Raw genomic sequence first — 16,600 nt, 5'->3', positions numbered from 1 at the left:
GTGCCAGCTTGCGGAGTCGCACGGGACGTGCTCTGCAACGACACGCGTGGGACACCGTCCGCCAGGACGCTCGCTAGACGCTCGGCCCCCGGAGCGTTCGCAGGGCGGGGCACATAGGCGCCCTCCGCCTGGCACGCACCCAACTTCCGGACGCCCGGAAGGAAAGCGGGTGTTCGGCGTAAAGTGCGCGCGCGTGGACACTCCGGGCCCGGGGAGCCCCCTTACCAGCCAGGGCGGGGGCGGGGGGGGGGTGCAGCCCTGGGGGCACGGCCTCTCCAGGGCGGTCAGGCCAGCCGTGCTGCCCCCCTGCCCGCCTCGCGGGTCCGGCGGCTGGCAGCGCTGCTTCTCTCCCTTGTTGGCGCTGGTGCTGTTCTAGCGGGTTCCTCGGGACTTAGAAGCACGTCACCTGCGAACGGTTACTTCTTCCTTTCCAGTCTGGTGCCTTTATTCCTTTCTCTCATCTGAGCGCTCTGGCTGGGCCTCCTGCTCGGTGTCCACCCAGGCGGCCGAGTCCCGTTCCGGAGGCCGGTGCCAGCGCTGGCTCTCTCAGGTGATGTTTACCGAGTGGAGGGCGTCCCTTTCTGTTCCTAGTTTGCCCAGATTTAGGATTTCGCGGAAGGGGGCTGGATTTTGGCAGATGTTTTTTGTGCATCTCCTGAGGTGCCGCGTATTTCTCTTTCCCATTGGTAGGGTGCGTTCCGTTTACTGCCTGTCAGGGGCTAAGTCATTCTCGCGTCCTCGGGATGAGTCCTATTTGGTCGTGGTGTGGCCTTTCTTACATAGTGTTGGATTTGGTTTACTAGTGTTGTGTGGAGAATTTTTGCTTCTTATTTACAGCGGATACTGGCCCACGGTTTTCTTGTGATGTCTTTGGTTTTAGTATCAGGGTAATGCTGGTCTCTGAGTTGGGAAGTGTTCTCTCCTTTTCTGTTTCGTGAAAATTTGTGAAGCATTAGTGTTCATTCTTAAAAAATTTTTTAAATGTTTATTTTTGAGAGAGAGAGAGAGAGAGAGAGAGAGCATGCACACAAGTAGGAGAGGGGCAGAGAGAGGGGAAGACACAGAATACGAAGCAGGCTCCAGGCTCCGAGCTGTCAGCACAGAGCCCGATGTGGGGCTTGAACCCACGAACCGCGAGATGATGACCTGAGTTGAAGTTGGATGCCTACCCGACTGAGCCCCCAGGGGTCCTGGTGTTGCTTCTTCTTTAACGTGTTTTGTAGAATTCACCAGTGAAGCCATCTGGGCCTGGGCTTTTCTTCGTGGGAAGTTTCTAAATGGCCGATTCATTCTCCTTACTTGTGATAGGCCTTTTGGATTTTCCATTTCTTCCTGCATCAGTCTTGGTGGTTCGCATCTGTTCAGCTAGTCCCTCTCTCCTGGACCATCTAACTTGTCGGCATACTTGCTCCTGGTTTGCCCTTCTCACCCTTCCTGTTTCTGTACCGAAGTGTTCCCTTTATTCTCCGTTGCCATGGCTGTGGTTCTAGAAGCTTTCTCACTGTGACGAGTGTCCTCACAGGCAGAGGGGAGTTTCTCCTAGTGGGATGTGTGTAAGGGATGCCAAGTGATTAGACCACAGGACATTCATCCGAATAAGGCTGCATGCGCTCCTGACCTCCGGATCCCCAGAGGCAGCTGCTGGAGGCTTCCGGCCTGCCCCCTCCTCGCTCTGTTCTCCCCCCAAAGCCTTCTGTCCTCCCTCTGCCCTCGGGCACCTTGGCATTTTCACCTGTGCTGTCCTGGCAGTCGTCCCAGAGCAGCCCCTGGACACGGAGCCCACACTCCTCGACTGCCTGGGGACAGATGCCCACTTTCCAAGCTGCTCTGCCGCAGCGTCTCTTCACACCGCTCCGGCAGCACGTCCACTCGTACCCACGTCCAGGCGCACTTGAATGTGAGTTCCTGGAAGGAGGACTGGGGTTGAAGCCCGTGTGCACCGCTGTCGTCTGCCCTGTGCCATCCCAGGGCCGCGTGTACCCAGCATCTCTCAAGGAGTGTGGAGCAGGGTAAGGGGGCCTTAGTTGCCACACGTTTGATTTTCTTATAGAAGGTGGAACAGGGTGGGGGGGGTGCCTGGGCGGCTCAGTCGGTTGAGCTCAGGTCACGATTTCGGGGTTCATGTGTTCATGCCCACATCGGGCTGGCTGCTGTCAGTGCAGAGCCTGCTTCAGATTCTCTGTCTCTGTCTCTCTGCACCTCCCCCGCTCAGACTCTCTCTCTCTCTCTCTCAAAAATCACACACACACACACACACACACACACAAGGTGGAAGGGGGCTGAGCATCTTCTCAAGCGTGGAAAGGCTTTTCTGTTTGCCCCTTTGCCTGTCGTGTTTCAGATGCCTGCACTGTCCCTTTCTGTGAAGTCAAGTCTGGAATGACTCTCCCTCCATCCTGTGGAGGGCTCTTTGGTGGCGCAGGCAGTGGCCCTGCGGCCCCGGGGCTTCACCCTCCACTCTGGGAGGGCGGCAGCGAGGGAGGTGCGTGGGCCGACGCCTTACCTGGCCGGTGGGCGGGCCAGGGGCCAGTTTGGGAAGTGTGGCCCTTCTTTCGCCAGATTCCTACAGAAGCTGGGGGAGCGGCTCACAAGACTGAGCGTGCAGGCCACAGACAAGGAGGGAAAGCAGGTGGCCTGGGTCGGCGTCGTCTGGGTTCCTGGGCCCCCACGGTCAGCACAGGCCCTTCGTAGGATGGGCACCTCTCTGACTAGCATGCCTGTGACACCAAGTCCCCTGTCACCTGTTTTCCTTCCCCGAGAACTGTGGAACAGTATAAGGCCAGAAGGGGGACAGGGAGCCCCGTGTGGTGTGGTGACCCCGAGCATCAGGCTGCCTGTGTCCACCCACCCACGAGGCGCTCAGCCCGCTCGCCAGGTGTGAGCATGGCCGGGTCGCCCATGAGGCCCGCATGGTGGATACTTGGGCTGTGTCTGGGGAGGCTGGCCCCAGTAGGCCCCTGTGCACCCCTGGAGGGGTGGCTGTGCTGTAGTGGAGACAGGGAGAGAGAAGTGGGGCTCATCCCATGCAGGGCTCGAACTCACGAACCCTGAGATCATGACCTGAGCTGAAGTCAGACACCCAAACGACTGAACCACCCAGGTGCTTCTATTTATTTATTTTTAAAGTTTATTTTGAGAGAAACAGAGATAGCACAAATGGGGAAGAGTCAGAGAGAGGGGGAGAGAATCCCAAGCAGGCTCTGCACTGTCAGCACAGAGCCTGACGCAGGGCTCGAACTCATGAACCGTGAGATCGTGGCCTGAGCCGAAACCAAGAGTTGGACACTTAACTGACTGAGCCCCCAGGAACCCCTATATTACACATATTTATCAAATATTAGAGTCTTACATCCCTTCCCAACTGTAGGAGGATCTGAGAGCATTTACACCCCCTTCTAGCAGACGTGCTTTGTTGTTTAGTGTTTCAGTCGACATCCCTCTTCGAAACATGTGGTGCTTGGACCTAGTTCATATCAGTCATTTTGTCTGCTCACCGCTCCACCTCGTGTCGAAGACCATTATTCTATCATTTGCCTTCGTTTTGCAGGGTAAACTGGAGAGGCTGTTTCAGTCAAAGCCCCAGTGATAAACTGTCTTATATTTTATGTGTCTGTGAATGTCCATGTTCACCTTCTTTATGAACAATAATTTTGCCGGGCATGCAGTTGTAGGGGTTTCCTCCCAGCACGTCAAAGGCACCAACCGACTGCTGCCTCTGTTGCTTTGAGAACTCGACCGATGGTGTGACCATGGCTGCTTTGTGGGTGATTGAGTCTCTTGGACATAAAGATCTCTTCTTGCTGGTCTGTGCTTTCACGGTGTTGTGTTTAGGTGTGGATTTCTCTTTATTTTGCTGCTTCCTCTACATCATGCTTCCCAGACCTGGGAATTTATGTTTTTCATTAAATAAAGAAAAGCTCATAGGAATACTGTAAATGGGGTTCCAAAACAGTTCAGTCCTGTGAAGCACAGCATCTCGTCCTCATGAAGAATGGAGCGAGCCTGCACACATGCCAGCCCCCTCCAGGCTCTCAGCTGTGGATTGGCACTACTTGTTTGCAGTTGCCTTTTATGACTTAACTATCGAAGGTGATGGTTTTGGGTCTTGAGGGTGGCTGGAACTTCCAGGCTGTTGGTAATGATTTCAATGTCCTTTTCCTATCGTTGATTATTTTGCTGGCCCAATTATGGGGAGACTGGACTGGTTAAAATTGGGAGTGGAAACACTCATCTTCCCCTGGTGGGGTTGGATGACGTCTCCCTGCCTGACCTACCTTCACCTCCATCCTTAACCTTGCACAATATGAGAGCTTGAGCTTGGATGGAGCAGAGGGACCGGGTGGGCTGTGGCAGCCAGCCGCTGATGAAGTTGGAATTTGCCTAATCGTGAGGCTTGTCACTGCAGGCCCTCACTGGGTGTCCTCTCCTTCACTCTCTCCTCCTGGGGCTCCTGTCAGGTCCATGCCAGACCTTCTTATTCTGCTTTACAAATCCTTTAACATTTCCTTTATATTTTCCATCTCCTTGTGTGTGTGGTATTCTGGATTTCCTTGGATGTATCTTCCATTACACTAATGCTTTCTTCAGCAGTGTCTAATCTGATATTTAACCTACCTAGTGAATTCTATCAACAATTATACTTTTAATTTCTAAAAGTTGTCTTTTAAAAACTGTGCCTGCTCATACCTGATAGCCTTTTATTGCTTTCTCATTCCTGTACACACTTCATACAGAACTACTCCCTTGCCTGCATTATCTGGTAATTTCATTATCTGAGTTCTGAGGTTGATGTGCACCGTTTGCTGTTTTCTTTGACCCTCATTCAGTGAGAGCTTTCTGTGTGCCTGCTGATCTCTGTAAGCTCACCGCCTGACTTTATAAACAGGAACACCACAGATCTAAGTAGGGGAAGCTTTCCTCCACTGGTATCTGAGAGGCACCATGAACCTGGGACCCTTCAGCCTATCTGAGGATCTTGGCTCAGCATGGGAGTCCCACGCTCGGTTTCCCACCTCACTGGCCCAAGAGCCAGCAGCTCAATAGCTGTGGTGCCACTGAATACACTCTGAGGGCAATTCTGCCCCTACAGGCTGCACACCCCTGGGCCAAAACTCACATCTTTTTTTTTTTTTAATTTTTTAACATTTATTTATTATATTACTGAGAGAGAGAGACAGAGACAGACAGAGCATGAGTGCGGGAGGGGCAGAGAAAGAGGGAGACACAGAATCCGAAGCAGGCCCCAGGCTCTGAGCTGTCAGCACAGAGCCCAACGTGGGGCTCAAACTCACAAACCAGGAGATCATGACCGGAGCCAAAGTCAGATGCTCAACCGACTGAGCCACCCAGGTGCCCCTAAAACTCACACCTTAAAAGAAATAGGTGGAGGGGCGCCTGGGTGGCTCAGTTGGCTAAGTGACCAACTCAATTTCAGCTCAGGTCACGATCCCACAGTTCATGAGGCTGAGCTCCCTATCGGGCTCTGTGCTGACAGCACAGAGCATGCTTGGGATTTTCTCTCTCTTTCCCCCTCTCTCTGCCCCTCCCCAACTGGCACATGCACACTCTCTCTCTCAAAGAATTCAATAGGTGCCTCAAGAGCCCTAGACTTGTGCGATTTTTGAGGTCCCAGCCAGTAACAGGACCCCAAATGATTCACCATCAGTAGTTAAAGCAGAGCAGACAATTACCATGAGGTGGCACCAAACCACAGCCTGACCAGGATAGATTTGGATCATGAAGCTGGACCCCAGAACTCATGGCCAGGTGACTGCTCAGATTTATCTTCCACGATAAACTTTCAACAACAGGACCTCACTCAATTCATTACGGCAGAGTTCTAGGACATGTGACAAAGACATCTCACCATTCTTACCTGGCAGGTGACACATATATCCACGACGCTGTCACAGTGTGATATGAAAGGTTAAGTCAACAACAGTGAATTCACTTAAATTTTACTTCCTGCCTTTTCTGACTGCAGATTGCGAGGTCCTGTGGGTGAGCACATTTCTCACACCCCTTCACACCCCCTAGTGCACCCTGACCTGCTTTGAACACATTTAGCCCATTTGTTGATTAAAACTCCTGAAGAACCAGCTCAGGCGTCACCTCTCCTGGGAGCCCTTCCCGGCGTCTTCACCTTGTCCCGTCATGGGTGTGTACCTCTGTCCTGTGCTTCGTCCCCTGGAGGAACTTCTGTTCCTGGACTTTTTGTTGGACACCACATGGCTTGTTACCCTGGTCTGTAACCTCTCTAACCTGCGAAGCCCCTGCGTGCAGAGGTCACACGAATCTGTCTCTCCCAGCAGAGTGGCCACAAAGCCTGGACAGGTGTGTGCTGGGGAAACATTTGTTGAAAGTACCGGTATCTTAAACTCCCTTTTCTTGCACTGTGTTTCCGAGGCTGAGCAGAGAGAGCTCTCCAAGCTGCGCCCACCGAAAGCAGAGTTGTGTTCTCGCCGCCTCCCGCCAGCCTGCGCTCTCCTCCGTGTGCCATCTTTCACACACTCCCCTACACGTTTCCCTCTTCCGTGGAGTCTGTTCTGCTTTGGCATTTTCTGTACCAAGGGCTGTACTTGGGTGGAGACACACAGACATAAACACAGCGTTGATACAAAGTCGACAGTGACTCCTGCCTTTTAAAAGAACTAAACAAGAACAAAAACAAACCAAAACACTGATAGACGGATCTCAAAAACCTGGAGTAGAGGGAAAGAAGGAAGACAGAAAAGTAAATATTAAATCATTCTATTTACATCAAGTTCTAGACCGAGCAGAACCATAGTGACAGAAACGAGGTCGCTGCTCGCCTCTGACGCTGACGGCTGAAGGGGGCGACGGAAATGGTCTAGAATCTGGACAGAATGATGGTTCTAAAGGTCAGATCAGATGGTTTGTCCAGTCTCCGGAAACCCGCACGCGAGATCCGTGCGTTTCACCGTACGCGAATCACACCTCCGCAAGAGGCGTGTGGACGCGGGATTAGTTCCGGAGGACCCCCCCACCCCCACCCCCCGCCCCGTCCCCATCGGAGCCCCGTCTTCGGGGAGGCCTGCGTCCCCTCCGGGAAGACCAGCCTCCCCGAAGGCTCCCTTCCTCTTCCGAGCGCGGGCCAGGGTGGCCGCGGGCACAGCACGGAAAGCCCGGAGGCCGCCCCCGCCTCCCCGGCCCGCGGTCTCCCGGCGCTGCGCCCTCCCCCCCCCCCCCCCCCTCCCCGGGCCGCGGCGGGGCGGGGCTCACTCGGCGCCGTGCACGCGCCGGTGCTGGATCAGGTGCGAGCTCAGGCGGAAGGCGCGGCCGCACTCGCCGCAGCGGAAGGGCTTCTCGCCGCTGTGCACCCGCCGGTGCCGGAAGAAGCCGGACAGGGCCCTGAAGGCGCGGCCGCACTCGCCGCAGGCGTACGGCTTCTCGCCGGTGTGGATGCGCCGGTGCTCGCTGAGGAAGGAGCTGCGGCTGAAGGCGCGGCCGCACTCGGGGCAGCCGAAGGGCCTCTCGCCCGTGTGCACGCGCCGGTGCTGCAGCAGGTTGGAGCTCTGGCCGAAGGCCTGGCCGCACTCCCTGCACACGTAGGGGCTGTCCCCGCGGTGCGTGCGCCGGTGGCGGGCCACGTTGGAGCTGTGGACGAAGGCCTTCCCGCACTCGCCGCAGGCGTACGGCCGCTCGCCCGTGTGCGTCCTCCGGTGCTTGGCGGCGTCCGACCTCTGGCCGAAGGCCTTGCCGCACTCGGCGCAGCCGAACGGCTTCTCCCCCGTGTGCGTGCGCCGGTGGCGCACCAGGTTGAAGCTCTGGCCGAAGGCGCGGCCGCACTCCTCGCACACGTAGGGCCGCTCGCCGTGGTGCGTGCGCTGGTGGCGGACCACGTGCGAGCTGTGGATGAAGGCCTTCCCGCAGTCGCTGCAGGCGAACGGCTTCGCCCCGGAGTGAATGCTCCGGTGCTTCGCCGCGTCCGAGTGGCACTGGAAGCTGCGGTCGCACGCGCCGCACTGGTAAGGCCGCCCTTTCCGGGGGCCTCTCCCCCCCGCCGCGGAGCCTGCGTCGGGGGCGGCGACGCCGCCGCTGCTGTCCCGGCCGGCCCCCCCTCCGGGTTTCTCGGAGACGGCTGGTGGCCCGGGGGAGCCTCCGGCCTCCTCGTCCCCACGACCGTCCGGAAGCCGCGGCGCCCGGGCAGGCCCCCGGGCCGGCCCCGGACCGCTCTCCCCGCGGCACCCCCCTTCTTCGGAAGCCTCCTGCTTCGGCGCTGGCACCGTGCTCGGAGCCCCCCGCTCCGCCACTGAAGCGGCACGGCCGCCGGCCGCCGGCGCCAGGGACGCTGGAAAAGAGGGTCAGAGACGTGTGACTTGAGGCCCAAGGAAGCTCTAGGACAGCGCACATGCACGCGAGGGGCGCGGTCACAGCGCAGAGCAGACACCTGCGCGCTGCCGGCGCGGTTCCTGCCAGCTCTCCCCTTCCTTAACAGCCGTGCTCCTAGTAGTGGGCAAGGCCACGAGAGGGCAGATCGGGACCCTCCGCTGTGACTCCAGGGTGGCCTGAGCCTCTACCCACAGTCTCAGGAGGGCAGGGGACAGACGCCTGGGCTCTGCCGTATGGCCTGGGAGGCAGACTAAACGGGCAGCAAGCCAGATCACCAAAGTAGAGATACCGGGAGGAGCGGGCTAAGAGCGCCTGGTGGCCCACGTCCTGGTCCCAGCTCACTTCTACAACCCCAGACTCCCCACAACCCACAGGGCCTCTGGCCCGCACAAGCAACAGAAGGCTTACTCAGAAATCAGTGCCAAGAGTAAGCAACAGCGACGGGGGACAGAGCCGCTGGGCTGAGGAAACCCGCTCCCGCTCCCACTCGGGGCCCGGCTGCCCAGCGGGAGGCTGCTGCCAGCTCTAGGCCCTGCTGGCTCCCGGGCACAGACCATGCACCCACTTAGACAAATGCCTTTAGGGACGTGGTCGCAGAACACCGGGAGGTCACAATGCGGGGCGGTTCTTGCCACCTTCGCAGGGCCTGGAGGGGGTACCTGGGAAGGGGGACAAGGATGCTTCCCTGCAGGTGGCCCAGTGGAGGGCAGTCCCCAGGACAAGCCCATCAGCCTGCAGACCAGCTTTCCGAAGAAAGCTGTGCCTGTATTGCCGGACTGGGGCACTTCCCTTCTCCGCTCTGCCCCCAGAGCTGGGCACAGGTGATAAAGCCCCCTGCGTAGCTGGGGCGGGGGCAAGGCAGGTTAGGGCCCATGGGCACCCACAGCCATTCCCCATGGGTTCCCTAACGAGGGAGCTGTCCAGCTGAGCAAGGGCAGTGGGGCCAGGCCCAAGCACACGGCTAAGAAACAGGAGGCCCCTGGGAAGGCCCCGCCTGACCTGTGGTTTGGCAGACTTAGAAATTCAAGAAAGAGTCTCATAGGCACTGGTTATGAGGCAAGGGTCATTCAGAATTAGAATTGGAGGGAGGGGGCATGAATACCCTTTCCGGTTCCACTTGGTCAGGCCTCCGGTCCTGTGACCTGCTGGCCTCCTGGGGCAGCCCTGTGCAGGGGGCCCTCCCAGTGACAACCTCCCAGGGGTCCCTGAGGACCCCTGAACACAGAGCATTTGTTCTCGCCGGGGGCGGCTTTGCCCCCGGGGCACATCTGGCTTTGTCAGAAAACATCTCTGGTTGTCAAAACTGGGAGGGGGTCATCCTGGCATCCTGTGGGGAGAGGCCAGGGGTGCTGGGGCGTAGCCTAGAACGCACGAACACCCCTACAGAAGGCGTCTTCTGTCCCAGAATGTCTACATGCCAGAGCTGACAGACCCTGCCGGAAGGAAGTCTTCCCGAATGGTTGTAACTGGAGAACTGTCCCCAGCTTGACATGCACGAGGCCCATCCGGGCGGCGCTGGCCTCACGCTCGCCCATATCCCACTCGCAGGCCAGAGATCTCACGGCCTGCGCTCAGGGCCAGCAACCAACACAGGGTGCTCTTTATTCCCTGAAAATGTGTGTTCTGCTGTAACCCGTTTCTCTTCCGCCACTCTGTGTGCGTGGGCATTTGCTAAAATCATTTCATCCCAAAGCGAGGGACTGTGAAGAGCCCTGTGTGGACCGGATCTGGCCAGGGTTAAGGTCAGGTGGGGGAGGGAGAGGCCCAGCCTGGACGTCCGGGACTTGAAGGGCAGCTTCAAGGCAGGGCCCAAAGAAGGGGTGAGTGTTTGTTCGTGGACACTGGGGTTCTTTGATCTCAAGGGAGAATAGAAGCAGGTGTGTGGGGTTCTGCAGAATGCTCTGGCAGCCGTGGCCACACTCCACCCAGGCCCCGCCCCCGACGCAGCAGACAGCGTATGTGGTGGCAGAGCCCGAGGCAGCGCGTGTGTCTGCACGGAGGGGAGACGGTGCTGTCCCGAGCGCCACTTGTCCCACACCGCAGCAACAGCAGTAAACTGGATAGGAGTCCTCAGCTTCGACAGCCCTCAAGCATGGCCTTAAGTCTTCAGGACAGAGGGAGCCCGGAGCCCGAGAGGGCAGTGGGCGGGAGGCTAGCCAGATTCTCCCTCGTCATACTCTTCCGGCCACCTGGTCTGGGCCCAAGCTAGCCTAGCCGGGGTGCTGAGAAACAGGGCCAGAATTAAGAGTCTCATTCTCAGAAGTCTCCAGGCGGGGGGGGGGGGGGGGAAAAACGGGGGGGGGCAGAGCTGGGCCAGGAGAGCAAAGGGATACAGCAGGCAGTGGCGAGGATAGCAGGCAGCGGGGTGGGAACCGGGCCGGGCAGAGGGGATGGGGTGCTGCTGCCCCATCCCAGCTACATCCCTAGCCGCTGGGCAGGTGGCCTCTGGGGGCCCCGATTCCTAAGCTGTCCCCCCCCCCCAGCCCCACCTGCCTGTCCACCCCTCACCTGTGTGTGTGTCCATCAGGGTGGCCGTCTCATTGGTGTGCTGGAGACCAGACCTGGGGGCGCGCCTCGCTGTGCCTTGTGGGAACGCCAGCAGCGGGTACACCTGCCTGAGTAAGAAAGAAGACACGGGGCGGAAAATGCCAGTTTGGAAAGTGGGGACGAGCCCAGAATGCCTTCCGAGAGGTCAGCGCTGCTCCTGGAGACCCTGAAGGAGCCACCTCATGCACTGTGCCTGTTTCTGCCACGAGAAATCAAAGTCGTGACACCCCAGGAACTAGTGTCCCGGAGGATACCCCCTGGGAATGCTGTCTGGACCACGCTGGCTCCCCCGTCCTGTCCCCAGCAGACGGAGAGCGCAGCTGGGTGTGGCAGCCCCTGCTCGCTCGCTCGCTGCCTGCGGTGGCTTCGCTCCATGAGGAACAAGCCCACAAGGCCTCCGGTCAGCGCTCAAACGTCTGGAGACGTGTCTAGGGAATTACTTTTTTCTTGATAATCGTAAAGATTTGAATATAAAAATATGAACCCCCCCAAAATAAAAAGTCATTTGAGGGGCGCCTGGGTGACTCAGGCGGTTAGGCATCCGACTCTGGAGTTCAACTCCGGCCATGATTTCATGGTTCGTGGAATCGAGCCCCACATCAGGCTCTGTGCTGACCGCGCAGAGCCTGCTTGGGATTCTCTCTCTCTCTCTCTCTCTCTCTCTCTCTCTCTCTCTCTCTCTGTGCCCTTCCCACTCTCACATGCTCAACTAAATAAACTTACAAATGTTATTTGACTGGTGCACTTTTGGATTGAGAAGTGACTTTGCTATGCTTGATACTAAAGTCTGACAGATTTAACTACACAAAGAAATTTAGGATAAACAAAGAAATGAAAAAAAAAAAAAAACTGGGTGGGGGTATGTTTGTAACATAAAGATTCATATCCTTAATGTATAAAGACCACTACGTATTAATGAGAAAACGTGAAAATTGGTAAAAGTCACAAACAAGTAACCACAAAAAGAAAGCAGACAAGTGGCCAATATATTTTTTAATATAAGTCCCTCATTTGTCCCACCTCATTTGCAATTGAGAAATGTAATTTAGGAGCGCCTGGGTGGCTCAGTCGGTTCGGCGTCCGACTTCGGCTCAAGTCGTGATCCTGCGGTTTGTGAGTTCGAGCCCCTGCGTCCGGCTCTGTGCTGACAGCTCAAAGCTTGGAACCTGCTTCGGATTCTGTGTCTCCCTCTCTCTCTGCCCCTCCCCTGCTCAAATTCTGTCTCTTAAAAATGAATAAACGTTAAAAAATTTTTTTGAAGAAATAGAATTTAAAATATCACTTTTGACTCTAATGTGGCAGCACCTTGGGGGCGAGGAGAAGGTTGGGGGAGACAGGCACGGTCCTCCACCAACGCTGGAGAGTAAGTGCCCCGCTGGGGGGGGGGGGGGGCGCGCTGGACAACTTACAAAGCAGTCCTACTGTGACTTCGCTTCTGGGGAGTCACCCCAACAGTGAGATCACGGGTGCTGGCAGAGACCTGCCTGTACGGACATTTCGTCTCCAACTTGCTCGGGAAGAAACCTTGGACATGACGCCATTTCGACTAAAAACAAGGGAAGGTTCAAGTGCGTGAGCAGCTGGTAACGAAGCGACCCCTGAGGCCATCTCACTGGTCAGGGGGCTCCCGAGGCCGTCACGCCGGTCCGGGGAGACGCCCCTGAGGCTGTCACTCCCCACGGCGCACGTGCAGCTCCTTCCAAACGAGAGCCCGGCAGACACGCACGTACCCGCCCGGGCGCCAGGTTCCCGCCCCGGCACAGCCCGTAGCCGCCCACCGCCACTCACCTGCAGCCCCGCCGTCCGCCGGAAGCGCCGCCGTCCCCAGCGCCGCGGCGCGGGCACTTCCGGTGACGCTCTAGGCCGCGGGAGGACTGTGCGCTCGGCTGCCCGGGAGGCCGCGGCGCGGGCGGCTCTCGGTGACGCTCTAGGCCGCGGGGCGGGGTGGGGGGACTGTGCGCCCCGGCTGCTCCCCGCGTGGGCTGCGCGCGCAGGACGCTGGCTCCGCTCGCGGCGGTGTCCGGGGGACCTCGCCCGCCCCGCCCGCCTCCCGGAGCCGCGACCCCCTGCGAGCCCTGCCTCCCTCGCCTGCAGCCGGGCCCGGGTGAGGCCAGACGGTGGCCGAGGCGGCCGCGGGGCGAACGAACGAGCCGACGAGGCGCGTGCGGGTGGAGAGCGGTGGCGGCGCCGCGGGGGCAGAGGGCCGTCCGAGGGAGGCCCGGGGGTCCGCTCCCCGGAGAGGGGCCGGGAGCGCCCGCGGCGGGGCGGCTTCGCGATCGCGGCCCTCCTCCCGGCTGCGGAGACCCCCTCTGGCTCCCGGTCTCCCTCGCCAGCGGCTTGCAGTGGGGGCTTCACATTGACGGCGGCGGGCGCCGCCCGAGGACCCACGGGAGGGTCCGCAGGACCGGCCGAGGGGGCTCTAGGCTTCACGCAGGACCGAAATCAAACGCGAGCCGGAGAGAAGTGCAAACGGTGCATTGAGCAGAGGTAGACGGTAGCCGCGAAGCGTCTGGGGGACCCGGGAAGGAGAGGGGTTCTCCCCGTCGCGTGGGGTGAGGGGCTCACACTGGAAAGGGGCCCAGGGCACTGTTGCTTCGGGAATCTAGGCTAGGGTCCGACCAAAGGCCAGGTGGACAACGGGTGTTACTCTATAAATCATCAATACGGATGGCGAACGGTTTTCTTCTTCAGGCGTGTCCGGGTCGCTTCCTGTCCTGCGTGTGCTGCTCCCACAACCGGGTGCCAGAAGAGGGCTTTTTCTTTGCCGGCTAGAACGGTGACTTCATCCTGGGCTGCGGGTTATCTTTCTTTTCCAGCAGGTTCAGGGGTGCATCTGAGGGTGGCTGTTGTTTGTTTCGGCTCAGGATCCCTTCCCTCCTGCGTTCTGATGAGAGCGCAGCACCTTTCCTTCTGGGGAGTGCTCCTCTTCCCTCCGATCCCCCCTAGATCATTCTGGAGCCGAGGCCACACCGAGCCCTGTAGGATGAGAAGTGGAAAGGCGACGGGGGGTCGGGCGCCTGCGTGGCTCAGTCGATTAAGCGTCGGGCTCCTGATATGCTGGGGCCATGATCTCATGGCTCGTGGGATGGAACCCTGATCTCATGGCTCGTAGGATTCTCTCTCCTTTTCTCTCTGCCACCTCCCCCTCCCCTCAAAGATAAATAAACATTTCTTAAAAAGAAGAGGAAAGTGACAGACCTGGTCACATCAAGGGTCTGGTCCCGGCCAGGAAGCCTGGATTCCCTGGGTTGCTGAAGCCGCTCCTGACCGCGTGGGCTGCCCCAGGCCCTTCGAAGCCTGTGCGTGCCCCCGGTGGTGCCAAAGAGCTCCTGCTGCCGACGCTGTTGCTTTGGCGGTTGTCCACTTGACTTCAAGGGTCCAGGCCCTGGGCCCCCAAGAGCTGGCAAGTGCCCTGAGGAGCCAAGGGGCTTCTTCAGTAGGACCGGGCAGGTGCTGAGGGAATGGGCCCAAGCTCACGCCGACTGGCCTGTGGCCCCAGCCAGTGCATGCGACCTGTCCCTCCACTGATGCGGCCCGTCTGTAGCCCCGACTGTGCCAACCACCTCTTCGAGTATTAAGAACCCTGAGAGAGACGCCACTTTGCAGACAAGGAAATCTGGATTCCCAGAGCAAGCTGGCGCACAGAAAAAGGAAGTGACCCGCCTCGCTTGGCCGGGATAATCCCGGCTACTTTCCACCAGCAGACAGGCACCCAGGCTCTGTGGCTGGAAACCATGGCGGCCCACGCGCGTTGCTAGCAGGTGGGCTCTGCTCTGTCGGTCGTTGTCATTCCGGGGCTGGGCCCCCAGCACGGGCGCTGCTGGAACACGGCGGGTCACTAGACGGAGGGCAGAAAGAATTCGGGGGAGGCCTGCGGGCTCTTCGTGGTTCCCTTTTAACGTTTATTTATTTTTTGGGACAGAGAGAGACAGAGCATGAACGGGGGAGGGGCAGAGAGAGAGGGAGACACAGAATCGGAAACAGGCTCCAGGCTCTGAGCCGTCAGCCCAGAGCCCGACGCGGGGCTCGAACTCACAGACCGCGAGATCGTGACCTGGCTGAAGTCGGACGCTCAACCGACTGCGCCACCCAGGCGCCCCTCGTGGTTCCCTTTTAGCACAGGCCTTAGGCACAGCCAGGTCCAGGTGAACTGGGCTGTGCGATCCTACCGTGGCCTGAAGAAAAAATGGCAGTCAAGACCACAGAGGACAGGACTGGCCGGTGGCCAACAGTGGTGCCAGGAGGGAATGAGCCCCGGTGGTCTGAACCCACACTCCCTGCCAGGACAGTTGCCTCTTTTGGCCCCAGAGGAGCTTCAGAATGCAAGAGAAGAGGGCAGGATGGAGATCCCAGGCGGGGAGACCCAGAAGCTCCCTCAGTACCCTGCAGCCCCCCACCTTCCCGCCTCTGGCCTCCCCCAGACTCCGGCTCCCTCGGGCGCCTCTCCTACAAGCCCCAAGTGCAGCAGCCGGCCAGCCCACCCCCCACGTCCTCTGTGCAGAAGCTTTTTCAGGGCAGGCGGCATCGGTAAACACCCACTATATGTTGTGTATATATGTTGTATTATTTATTTGTAAATAATTATTTAAAAAAAACATGTAAAAATTAAAACATTTAAAAGGATGATCTCAATGGAGAAACAGGTTTCCCTCTGCCTTCCAAGGAAATACCTCGGGTGTTCTGGAGAGCTGCTCCTCCCACAGGCGACTTTGCTAACGGCAAGTCCTGCCTCCTGCCCGCGAGCCTTGGCTCCCACCGCCCGCTGGACAGTCCAGCTCGGGCCCCGCCCCGCACACGCCCCTCGCTGTCCCCAGCCTTTCGGGTTCCATCCCGCCTCCCGGCAGGGACTGGGACCGGACGGTAGGGGGCTGAGCCACCCCGACCTAGAGGCCGCCCGGCCCTCACTCCCGCCCTCCCCGCGGCCAAGGGCTACCGAGCTGCCTAGTGGCGGTCCCCGCAGCCATGCCGATGGAGGGACGGGACTGTGTGGGGGACAGGCCCCGGAGCTCAATCCCGCACACTTGGCGTAAGGGGCCAGATGGTACCAGCGATTTGTAATAATCCTTTAAACCTCTTGTAATAATCCTGTAAAGACATCGGTGGCCCGGTGGCCGTACAAAAGCGCCCGTGGGCGCCGGGCCGGCCGGCTGAGCCTCGGTCGAGGGTTCGGCCAGGGGTGGGGAGGAGGGGGCGCCTGTCCGGAGGACCCCAAGCCCCGCGCGGCCGCACTCGGGGCAGCGGGCTCCCGGCCGCCGGCGGCGGGAAGTGCGAGCCGGCACGAAGGCTTTCCCGCACCCGTGCGGATGCTCCACCGCGGCCGGCCTCGGCCCAAAGCCCTCCCGCGCTCAGCGCGCTCGGGAGGCTTCTCCCCGCCGGGAAGCTTCCGGTGCTGGGGGCCGGGTGGGGGGTGGGGGCGCCGGGAGGCCCGGGGGGCGCTCAGCCTGGCGGATCGCTTGATCGCTCAGCTGGATCACCTGCCGGGTTCCGAGGGGCGCCTCCAGCTGGGGTCACAGCTCCGGGGGCTCGCGCCTGTCCAATCTTCTGCGTGGGTCACCAGGTTCGCGGTGAGCCTGGCTTTGCTTCTAGGCTCCTGTCGGTGGTTCCTTTCCTCCCTGGGGGTTGTCTGAGGCCCGCAGGTCTTGTGTGGCAGCCCTGCCCGCCCCTGTGCACCCCCATGGCCTCTGCAGGACCCGGTGGCCCA

General features: G+C 59.2%; 1 protein-coding gene and 1 long non-coding RNA gene across 2 annotated transcripts; both read right to left on the bottom strand.

Moving 5' to 3' along the window:
- Positions 1–5,926: 5,926 nt before the first annotated feature.
- ZNF696 (zinc finger protein 696) lies at positions 5,927–12,950 on the bottom strand. Its single transcript, XM_040494613.1, has 4 exons — positions 12,688–12,950; positions 12,309–12,445; positions 10,861–10,967; positions 5,927–8,311 (listed from the first exon to the last, which is right to left on the bottom strand). Exons 3-4 carry the CDS (start codon positions 10,874–10,876, stop codon positions 7,239–7,241), a joined length of 1,089 nt encoding a protein of 362 aa, XP_040350547.1. The 5' UTR covers positions 10,877–10,967; positions 12,309–12,445; positions 12,688–12,950; the 3' UTR covers positions 5,927–7,238.
- Positions 12,951–13,359: 409 nt separating this feature from the next.
- Positions 13,360–14,472, bottom strand: LOC121043088 (uncharacterized). Its single transcript, XR_005796685.1, has 2 exons — positions 14,098–14,472; positions 13,360–13,875 (listed from the first exon to the last, which is right to left on the bottom strand). It is a non-coding gene; the product is annotated as an uncharacterized LOC121043088 (long non-coding RNA).
- Positions 14,473–16,600: the final 2,128 nt, after the last annotated feature.

Source organism: Herpailurus yagouaroundi, unplaced genomic scaffold, assembly GCF_014898765.1.
Source record: "Herpailurus yagouaroundi ecotype Mexico unplaced genomic scaffold, PumYag 186, whole genome shotgun sequence".
NCBI classification, from domain to species: domain Eukaryota; kingdom Metazoa; phylum Chordata; class Mammalia; order Carnivora; family Felidae; genus Herpailurus; species Herpailurus yagouaroundi.
This window is presented reverse-complemented; position numbering and strand designations above follow the sequence as displayed.